Genomic DNA, 10,877 nt, shown 5'->3' with positions numbered 1-10,877 from the left:
AAAAAAAAAAAAAAAGATCATGCTCCTACTTCCAAAAAATAAATACATGGTAAAGTAGATGCGGATGCGGGTCTAGGTGGCCAGAATGAGGCCCAGCTACAGGCAAGGCTAGGACGTATGAGCTGTAGGAGGGAGCCAGGGCCTGGCAGAGTGGAGCCCAGGGAGGTACCCACGCGGTGCCCATTGAAGACATAAGCCAGCTCATCAGCTCCCAGCTCTATGTCAGGTCGCAGCTCAGGCCTGGCCCAGCCCACTCGCATCTCGCCCGTGGTGACTGCCTCGAACTCGAAGTACCAGCGGCCACTCTGCACTGCATAGGATCGCTCTGCCCGGAAGATACGCACTCGGTCCCACCGAGACTGGCTCTCCACCTGACCTGCAGATGGGCCAGGCAGAGTCAGAGAGGCTGGTGGGGACTGGGCCCCAAGGCATCAGGAGGTTGGTGGGAGGGACCAGAGAAGGTAAGGGTCTTGGCAGACTGGGGGAAGAGGGACAGTTTCTTAGTATTAGAGAAGAAATGGGGAATCACAGAGGAGTCAGAGAGAGGTTGGCAGGACCTGGTGAGTGAGACTCCCCACTTCCCTCTCTCAGTCAGCTCTCAGAGAGGAGACACGGCCAGTGATGCAGAGGGAGAAATGGAGGCAGTGAACTGGTCAGGGTCATGGCCTGGGGTTAAGGGTCACGATTAGGGTTGATGTTGGGAATCCAAGGTTGGGAGCAGGATTGAGGGGTAAAAGTCAGGAGCAGGGCAGAGATAGAAATTGAAGTTGGGGCCAAGGATTGAGGATTGAGGACCAGAGTCAGGTTAGGACCTGAGGCTAGGATTGGGGGTTATAACTAGGTCAGGGGTTGGGTTAGGGGTTGGGAGTTAGAGGCCCTCTGAGCCCCTGGTTGGGTTGCTCCATGGTATAGCTATAGCTCAGTCAGAGGTTAGGGGTGAGGGGGTCAAAGCTAGGGGTGAGGGGACTGGGTCAGGGGCTGGGGTTCAGAATGGCTCGATGCAGCTGCAGCCCAGTCAGGGCTGAGTCAGTGGGTCAGGTTCGGGATCGGATAATGGCCAGAGTTGGGGGGTGGTTAGCTTTCACTGACTTTCTGATGTTTTAGCGTAGACCAGTCAAGGATGTCAGGGGTCAGGGTTAGGGTCAGAGGTCTGGGTTAGCGTCAGAGTCAGAGTAGGAACAGGGTTAGAGGCCAGGAATCAGCTCTCTCTGGGCTCCTGTGCAGGTGACACAACGTTGTAGCCACAGCCCAGTCAGGGGCTGCGTAGGGTCAGGGGTCAGGTCAGGGCTGAGGTCAAGGGTCTGTGTAGGGTCAGGGGTCAGGTCAGGGTTGGGGTCAAGGGTCTGAGTAGGGTCAGGGGTCAGGTCAGGGTTGGGGTTAAGGGTCTGAGTAGGGTCAGGGGTCAGATCAGGGTTGAGGTCAAGGGTCTGTGTAGGGTCAGGGGTCAGGTCAGGGTTGAGGTCAAGGGTCTGAGTAGGGTCAGGGGTCAGGTCAGGGTTGGGGTGAAGGGTCTGAGTAGGGTCAGGGGTCGGGGGTCAGTGCTCACTGGGCTCCTGGTCAGGCGGCTCGATGTTGTAGCCGTAGCCCAGCAGGGTACGCACGGCCTGGCATAGGCTGTCCCGGTTGCTGCGCTTGGTGGCCTCGTCCAGCAGGCGGTAGGGCACCAGGCGAGGGTTTCGGCGCGAGGGGATGTCCTGCACAGCGCTGTAGCTCCAGCCCTGCGCCACGCGGTCTCGCGCCCACACGTTGTGCCCGTTCTCCGCCAAGCGATCCACCAGCGTTGTCTGCGCTGGCGTCAGCCGCACGTGGCTCAGGTCTAGAGGAGCAGGCTTGTACCCGTTGCTCATCATATACCTGCGGGCGTGGTGGGGTTGGGTGGGCTTACACCCTCACCTCCACGGCCTCACAGTCCATTGCTCTGGAGTCCCTGCTTTCTGGTCCTTGATCCCAGGATCCTATGATCCTTAGCCCTGGGCTTTGGATTTTCTGACCCCTGGTCTCTGATATCCTGGAGCCCTGGTGGCGTAATGGTTAAGCATTTGGCTGCTAACCAAAAGGTCGGCAGTTCGAGTCCACCAGCCACTTCTTGGAAACCCTATGGGGCAGTTCTACTCTGTTCTATAGGGTTGCTATGAGTTGGAATTGACTCGACGGCAATGGGTTTGGTTTTTGGTCTCTGGTGTCAGCATTCTGTGACTCTCTGGAGTAAGCTTTGGAATTTCTAACCTCTGACAGGATCCTATGACCCTAGTAGGGCTGTGACGTCACTGACCTCTGGCCTCTGTGACCCCCTCATCTTGATTTTGAGAGCCTTATCTCTGACCTTGGAACTGTCTGACCCCTCACCTCTAACTCTGAGGTTTCTTAACCTCTGACCTCAGGACTCTATGGGCCTTATGTCCTGGCTTTGGAGTCCTTGACTTCTGCATCCCAGCCTCTATCCCCAGGGCTTCTGATCTGGCTTTGGAGTCCTTGACTTCTGAATCCCAGCCTCTATCCCCAGGGCTTCTGATCTGGCTTTGGAGTCCTTGACTTCTGAATCCCAGCCTCTATCCCCAGGGCTTCTGATCTGGCTTTGGAGTCCTTGACTTCTGAATCCCCGCCTCTATCCCCAGGACTTCTGATCTCTCACCTCTAATTTTAGGATCCTTTACTTACAACTCCAGCAACGTCTAAATTCTCATCTCTTACCATTGACCCTTTGCCTCTGACTTAGAGCTATGATCTCGCTTTCTCATTTTCCATGACTCCGTGGCTGACCCTGACCCTGAACCCCAGACTCACCCCCACTCTCCCTGGGACTCCTAACTCCTCAGTCCTGACCCCTTCCCAGGACACTCACCTCTGACCTCAGATCCCTGACCCTGTGACCTTCACCCTAAGCTCTGGCCCCTTTGTCTCTGACCTCAGCCTCCCCACAAGACCCCTCGACCTCCGCAGCCCTCCCCGCAGCATCCCCAGCCCCCACGATTCCCTAGATGGGACCAGGCCACCCACACTCACGTCTTGGGGAGTTTTGTCTTTTTCAGGTTGTCTTCTGCCTTCTCGTCCGCCATGCCCACGTGGCAGCCCAGCGCCAGCAGGGTCCTGGGGCAGGAGGGCAGGGTCATACCCACAGAGCCCCCTGCCCCCGGCTCCTCATCCCCTCCCTGGGCCCCACTGCTCCCCACAGCCATCATCATCTCTGTCTCTGGGGCCCTGGCTCTCTTTGCATCTCTTGCCCTGGCTCTCTGGGTGTCTCTGTCCCCACTCCCTCCGTCTTGGTCTCTGACTCTCTGAGGTCTGTCATCCCCTGTTTCTTTGTCTCTGTCTCTCTGTGACCATGTCCGTCTTCTTCTATCTGCCCCTTTCTCAGTGTCTCTCTTTCCACTCTGCCTTTCCCTTCCTGACTCTCTTTCTGCCTCTGTCTCTCTCACCTCTGTTTCAACCTCGTAATCCCTGTCTCTCTCTTACTGTCTCTCTCACTCTCTCTCATTCTGTCTCTCTCACGCTCCGTCGCTCTCTCTCCCTGTCTCTCACTCTCTGTCTTACACTCCCTGTCTCCCTGCCCCTGCCCCAGCAGTCAGGCCCCACCTCCTGCTCCCCTGGGCTCCCCTTACTTGAGTGTCTCTCCCGACATCTGCAGGTTGTAATTCCTCTCGGGCTCCGGGAGGCTGTGGAAATCCACGAGACACGGGTGCAGCCTCTTATTGTCATCCCGAACCTGGAGAAACCCCAGAGTCAACTCCACGGGTTCCCCCTCCCCCAGTACTCGCAGATTATGACCCCTGACCTCCACCCCAACCCAAGGAACCCCCGATGTCCTCAAGTTCCTTCCCCACCCCTCCCCACTGGTGAGCCATTTTCACGCTTCCCACTTTCTGAGTCTAGCCTGAGTCCCTCATGCTGTAGGCAGCCCCTCACCAGGCCATAGGTCCAGCCCTGCTCGATGCGGGTCAGCGCCCAGAGTTCATGGATGTTCTCTGCCAGCTTCTCCCGAATGCGTTCCAGATGGGGAGGCAGGACAATCTGGGGGCAGGGGGACATTCATGAGATCCCAGAGATCCCCCTACCCTGGCCCTGTGACCCCCTCCCAAGAACATGTGCAAGTCTGGACAGGTTGTCCCAGGATCCCCCTTTTGACCTTTCCTGATATTCCACAGTCCTGCTGCTGCCCAGCTGAACAAGGACTTAGCATTGCCAGAATTGAGGAATTATCTGGGGCCGAGTCTGTCTTCCCCGCTGGACTGGGAGCTCTGTGAGGGCAGGACCTAAAGCTACCTCAGTCCCCACCATGTCCCCAGCCCCACCCAGCCCAGGGCGAGGCCTAGAGGGGATGCTCAAGAAATGTTTGGGGAATGAACAAGTCCCTTCCCTCTGCTGTATAATGACAACCATAGCCATACTTAACTCGTAATACTTGCCTCATTAGAATTCCATGAAATCATTTATATAAATTACTAAATGTTACATAAACAAACAATCAAAACACCTGACCCATTGCCATTGAGTCGATTCCAACTCATAGTGACCCTACAGGATAGAGTAGAACTGCCCCATAGGGTTTCCAAGGAGTGGCTGGTGGATTCAAACTGCCGACCTTTTGGTTAGCAGCCAAGCTCTTAACCACTGCACCACTAATGCCTGGCACACAGTAGGTGCCTAATAAATATTTATGTGTTAAGAGTTCTGCAGGCAGAAGATAATGATGACCTGGACCAGGGATGGTGGAAAGGAGAGGAGGGCATGGGAGGGATGTCCAGAAGGTCAAGTGGATAGGCAATGAGGCTAACAGGCTGGGGGTGGGGGAGTCATTGGGAAGGAGATGTCCAGGAAGAGGCCCAGGGCTCTGGCCTGGGGCCGGGTGATGGCAAGGTCACCCTGAGATAATATTAGTCATTAAAATAATAATAAGTAACTGTATTGAATGCTTACTATTTGCCCAGGACTGTGCTAAACACTTTGCACATATTAATTCCCCTAATCTTCACAATAACACTGTGAGGTAGGTCCTATTATTATCCCCTTTTCACAGATGAGGAAACTGACGCAGAGAGGTGAAGTCACGTGCCCAGGATTACACAGTTGAAAATCAAACCCTTACCGTCAGGATCTTAAACACAAAATTTTATTCCCTCCTATGGGGTCATGCTTGGAGGGAAAGTGGGATATGAGGAGCCTGGTATAGAAGAGATACTCAAGAAATGTGTTCATAGTGTGGTGGATAAGATCATGGGCTTTGGAATCAGACAGCCTGGGTTCCCATCTGCTGTGATTTGCACAGATTGCAAAACCTGTCTGAACTTTGCTTTCCTCAGCTGTAAACTGGGGCCAGTAATAGTCCCTTTTTTATGTGGCTAGAATGAGGACTCCCTGAAATTCAGATTCTGCATATGAAGGCTTGGGAGAGTCCTTTGCCTCTCTGTGCCTCAATTTCCTCATCTGTTAAATGACAAGGTTCTCAGCTTCCATCTCAGCTCCCCACCTCTTGACCCCTAAGAAAGCCTGCCTCACCAGGAAACCTTTACAGGGCAGGCAGTACCTGGATGGTGTCCACAGGGCAGGGCACAAAGTCAGTGTGTGAGAGGCAGCGGCTGGGGCCCACCAGGTGGGGACCCCGAGGTCCCTCCCGCCGATACTCCTTGATAGGCTCAAGACGGAGTCGTTCTCGTGGGAGCACAGCCTCATGACATGGGGCATATCCAGGCGGGGGGAGGAACTTGAATTCACCATGGCGGCCACCAAGGAGGAACCGCACCCTGGGAGAGGATCAGGAATCACTAGGGGAAGGGGAGGTTGTAGGGGACAGTCTGTATCACTGGGGATAAGGGAACAATCCTGGGGTCGATGGAAAGTCCTGGAGAAACCTGAGGTGAACGGGCAGTCATAGGGTCATGGGGGTCACTTAGGAGTCAGAAAGAAAAGTCTAGGGTCAAAAGAATACCCTAAGGGAACGTCTGAGGGCAATGACAGTCCCTGGAGGATTGAAATGGAAAGTGTGGGGTTGTTGGGGAGTTGGGGTGGGAGGGTTAGGAATTCCTAGAGAAGGGTTAAGATTATTGCAAAGTCATGGGAAGGTCCTCTGAAGAAGAATTTGAGTCAACAGAGTATTTGAGTATATTGAAAGTTTTTTGGGAAACAACGAAGAAAGTTATTTGGAAGTACCGAGAGTCTGGTATAATTATGAGATAACCATAATTGCCACTGAATGGTGATTGAGAAGCCATTCAGAGATCTTGGGGTCATTAGGAAAGGACTGGGTCATTGATAGGTTTTTAAAAATAACTGGGGGCATTGGGGTGGTCACTGGGAGAGTCTGGGGCTATTGAAAGGTCATTGGGAGATGCTGCAGTCATTGAGAGGTTATGGGAAGAGCATGGAGTTATTGGGAGAGTCTGGGTCATTGAAGGGTCATTGGAGAGTCCAGGGTCATTGGGAAGGCACTGGAAGGCACTGGGAGGGTCTTGGGTTATTATAAGATCCTTGTCAGATTTGGGAATCATTTGGAGGTCACTGGAATAGCATGGAGTCATTGGAAGAGTCTGGGATATTTGGGAGGTCACTGGGAAAGTCTGGGGTCATTAGAAGGTCAATGTGAAGTTCTGGGGTTACTTGAAGGTTATTGGAAGGACATGGGGTTGGAGATAATCTGAGGTTATTGGAAGGGTTTGGAATCATGTGGAGATCACTGGGACATTCATGTAGGGGTTCTAGCCACCAGGCAGTCCTGAGGGTAAGAACTCATAAGAGGTCATGGGGTGATCAGGGAAGCTGTCTCAGGTCAGTCCCAGGAGTTGGGGTTGGCAGTAGGGCAGGGGCAAGTCCTCACTTGACACCAGCTGAAAAGCTGACAACAGGGAAGAAGAGCCCATCAAGGTTGAAGGCCTCAAAGACACCCTGCACAGGACACCCATTGATGCGGAAGGAGATGGATGGCACACTGAGGTCCAGGCAGCAGCTGACCACATCGTCAGGAGCCAGGAGGTGCTGTCCCGGAGAAGTCACCAGGCGTGCCACATGTCCTGCACCAGGATCACCAGGGAGGGATCAGAGGTCTTAAGGAACCAATGATCTCAAGAGACAAAGGGCAGATGTTGAAGGATCCTATGGGGACCAGATCTTGGAAACTTCAAGACCAGGTGTTCCCATGGAGGATCCTATAGCTTTGAGATTAGGGACAGAGATCAGGATTCCCCTGAGCTAGGATCCTGAGAGCTGCGGGGTCAGAAATTAAAGTCCTCCTGGAGTTGGGGTTCCGGAATCTCTGAGGTTAGAAGTCAAAGATCAGAGGTCATGATAATCTGGGGCAGTTTTCAGGGATCTCTAGGATCAAAGGTCATATCGCCTCTGAGATCAGAGTTCCGGAGGCTATGAGGAAACAAGTCAGAGCCAAGATTCCAGAAGCTCTAGGGTTAGGGTCTTGGGAAATGAGGAGAAAGGAGTAAAAAATCAGCCTCTTTTGGGGGGTCAGGATCCTGAGAACCCCGAGGGGTTTAGTCTAAGTCTTGGTAACTCTGGGGTCAATGGTCATGGGTGAGAGTCCCCTGAAATCTGTGGGTCACAGACCAGAGGTCAGGGTCTAGATACCTGTCCAGAGATGCAGGCCATCAAAGCCGTAGGAATAGAGGTCGTCGCCGACTCCATTGCCGCCCCAGCCTTCACCTCCCCCGGGGTAGGGGCTGTAGCCCTCGGTGAGGGCCCAGCCCACCCGCAGGTGGGTGGGATAAGCTGTCAGGAATGGAACCACCTCATCCACCATCACTTCAAAGTACCATTTGCCATACTGTGTGGAACCCTCTGCTCGGCCCACAAAGATGTTGGGGCGGATGCTGCAGGAAAGACAAGAGAGGGAGAGATGGAGAGGACAGCCAGACTGGTGGGGTGGGGAGGGAGAGAAACAGACAGAGAGAAAGAAAGACACCCAGTAAAAACAGAGAGACGGAGACATGGAGAGAGAGAGAGTGACAGAGAAAAAGAGCACGTACAGAGAAAGGCAGAGACACCGAAAGACAGAGAGGAGAGAGATAGAACAGAGACAGACAGGGAGAAAGAGATGAAGCGGTAGAAACAGGCAAAGAAAGATAAACAGAAAGAGAGAGAGAAACAGACAAAGTTAAAAAGAGAAAAATACAGAAACAGAGAGAAAGAAAGAGGGAGAAACAGAGGCAGAGATGGTGCCAGGGAGAGAGGAAAAGAGGAGAAAGGCAATGAGTGGGGAGCCAGGGATGAACTGGAATGGGAATGGACATCTGTGAAGATGAGGTATTAAGTCCTGGAGTAGGAGACAACAGAAGGACATCCACGTAGGTGTGGAGTCTGAGTCAGGGAGAGAGTTGAAAGGTTCTGAGTTAACCTGGGGTTGGGCTGACGTCAGGCTGGGGTTAGGGGCCAGGGGCCAGACCTGGTGACATAGTTGATGAGGTTTGTCTGCAGCAGAAGCTCTCGGCCAGGGAGCAAGTTCTCAGTAATGAGATCTTGGTTGGAACGCACGGCCACACCATTGCAGACACACAGGGAACACAGCACATCCAGGACCTGGAGGTCAAGGCCAGAGGTCAGGGTGTGAGGGTGCATGGAAGGACCAGGGTGGGAAGCCAGAGGAAAGGAAGATGTGTCAGGATGGGATCTGGAGACTGACTGAGAAGAGGTGGTGAAAGTGGGAGTTCGGGGATCACAGAAGACAGTCAAAGAGAAAGGTCAGGTGAGAGGCTGAGGGGCCATACGGGTTGGGATAAGGCATCAGTGATATAAGAAAGGAGAGATGGGGGTGACAAGGTAGGAGGTCAGAGGGAAGAGGAAAAGTTACATGAGAGACCACAAGGATCAAGATGAAATTTTAGATCATCAGGGGTCGCAAACCTGTGTCTTAGTATGAGTTTTAGGGGTCAGATGGATAACGTAACTGCATGAAGTGGTTAGAAACAATGCAATAGGAACTGGTAGGACCTGTGACCAACTGGAGAGTGTATATGCAGCCCACCTAAAGGCAATAAAATGGGACATTTAAAAACACTCCAAAGACCTAACAAAACACAGCAGTGGCCCTGGATCAATTCAAAGGCCATGAGTTTGAGACCCTTGTGTTGAGATGGAAGCTCTTGGGAGAGGAGTCCGAGTTAGAGATGAGATGGAGGAAGGGAGTGAGAGGAGTTCTGGGGCCATAGGGAGAGGTCAGAATTCAGAGTTCAGGTTAAAATGTCAGGGATGAGGGGCCAACCTTATGGTTCCTCCCATGCTTGTCCAAGAGGGAGATGATGGACTTGATGTGGTTCTCTTGGATGATGTTCAGGACCTCAGGACTCTCAATCAGGACACAGTACAACACCTCCAGGATCCCTGAGCACGTACCAGGGCGAGAGGTGAGATAGCTGTGGCTCTCCCTCCCCTGAGTCCCTGCCCCAATCTCCCTGGGTTCTCCTACCAGATGAGGCCTCCAGCCGATCCAGCTTGCTGACCAGCCAGTCCAAGTTGGTGGAGAAGAGGGCACAGTTGGTACGGTTGCCACGGATTAGAGAAGCTGAGGGTGGAGAGGTGGATCAGACCCAACAGGACTGGGGATCTGAGGTGCTCTGGGGGAGTTAGGACTGGGGCTTCTTACCCAAGAGTTCATACAGCAGGTTCACAATCTCTTTCCAGGACTCAGCCGCCTCCTCCCCTGCAAATTCGGCAAAGTGGGCAGCAGTGGTGTAGACGTTTAGGCGGTCAATGCAATTCAGAACCAGGGAGAGCATCCCCTGGGGTGAGGAAAAGAAGAGGGGTCACAATAGGAGTTTCAGGCCCTCTCTTCCTTGCCTTTTTTGGGTTCACGAACTCATATTCACTCAACAACTAGTGACAGTGCATACAATGTATTCCTGGGTCTAAACCAGCCACATTAACTCCATGTCCCTATCCACTCCCATCACCCTCTTCTCCCTGGCTCCCCAAATCTGTCCTTGTCCTCCTGCCTCTATCCCTAACGTAACGACCCTTTCTAACATCGGGACTGAATCTATGCTTCTCCTTCTGCAGTTTTCCCTCCACTCTTCCCTCGTCCAAGAAGGTGAGAATCCCCGCTCCTGGTCCCAAATGATCCAATTCACTCTCTATACCAACCGTCAGAGGGATTTTTCTGCTTTCTTTCTTTTTCCTTTTCTATTTCTTTTTTTTTTTTTTTTAACATTTTAAACTTTTTTCTTTTTTCATTGTGAATTATATACACATACAGAAAAGCACATAAAACATATATATGGTTTAACAGACAACTATAAAGAAACACCCAGGTCAAAAAAGAGAACACTGTCAGCCACCCATAAGCCCCCTGGATGCCCCTCTTGGTCACACACCCCTCCCTGCTAGAGATAACCAATGTTCTGACTCTTATGGAAATCCCTCCCTTGCTTTTCTGTTTTTACTACTTATGTATGCACTGCTAAACAGTCTAGTTGAGTTTTGCCTGTTTTTGAACTTGAATACCGTAGGTATTCTTTTTGTCCGTGGATTCTTTTGCTCAATACTATGGTTTAATATTCAAACATATTGTTGTATGTGGCTGTAGTTTGTTTGGAGTCCCCGTGGTACAGTGGTTAAGAGCTCAGCTGCTAACCAAAAGGTCAACAGTTTGAATCCACCAGTTACTCCTCGGAAACCCTACGGGGCAGTTCTACCCTGTCCTATATGGTCGCTATGAGTCAGAATTTACTCAACAGCAATGGGTTTTTTTATGGGTTGTTGTTAGGTGCCAGCGAGTCAGCTCTGACGCATAGTGACCCCGTGTACAACAGAATGAAACACTGCCTGGCCCTGCACCATCCTCACAATCGTTGTTATGCTTGACCCCATTGTTGCTGCCACTGTGTCAATCCATCTCATTGAGGGTCTTCCTCTTTTTCACTGACCCTCTACTTTACCAAGCATGA

General features: G+C 52.2%; 1 protein-coding gene across 1 annotated transcript in view; it reads right to left on the bottom strand.

Annotated features, from left to right (window-relative positions):
- The window catches only part of RYR1 (ryanodine receptor 1), a 131,783-nt gene that overhangs the window by 99,621 nt on the left and 21,285 nt on the right, over positions 1-10,877 (bottom strand). Inside the window, exons 14-25 of the mRNA XM_023742308.1 lie at positions 9,578-9,713; positions 9,401-9,496; positions 9,197-9,315; positions 8,381-8,514; positions 7,567-7,808; positions 6,809-7,001; positions 5,522-5,738; positions 3,904-4,008; positions 3,600-3,703; positions 3,004-3,087; positions 1,547-1,854; positions 174-376 (exon numbers count right to left, since the gene is read on the bottom strand). Coding sequence (XP_023598076.1) covers positions 174-376; positions 1,547-1,854; positions 3,004-3,087; positions 3,600-3,703; positions 3,904-4,008; positions 5,522-5,738; positions 6,809-7,001; positions 7,567-7,808; positions 8,381-8,514; positions 9,197-9,315; positions 9,401-9,496; positions 9,578-9,713 — 1,941 coding nt within the window. The remainder of the gene's footprint in view (positions 1-173; positions 377-1,546; positions 1,855-3,003; positions 3,088-3,599; positions 3,704-3,903; positions 4,009-5,521; positions 5,739-6,808; positions 7,002-7,566; positions 7,809-8,380; positions 8,515-9,196; positions 9,316-9,400; positions 9,497-9,577; positions 9,714-10,877) is intronic.

This window comes from Trichechus manatus, unplaced genomic scaffold, assembly GCF_000243295.1.
Source record: "Trichechus manatus latirostris isolate Lorelei unplaced genomic scaffold, TriManLat1.0 scaffold00207, whole genome shotgun sequence".
Taxonomy (NCBI): domain Eukaryota; kingdom Metazoa; phylum Chordata; class Mammalia; order Sirenia; family Trichechidae; genus Trichechus; species Trichechus manatus.
This window is presented reverse-complemented; position numbering and strand designations above follow the sequence as displayed.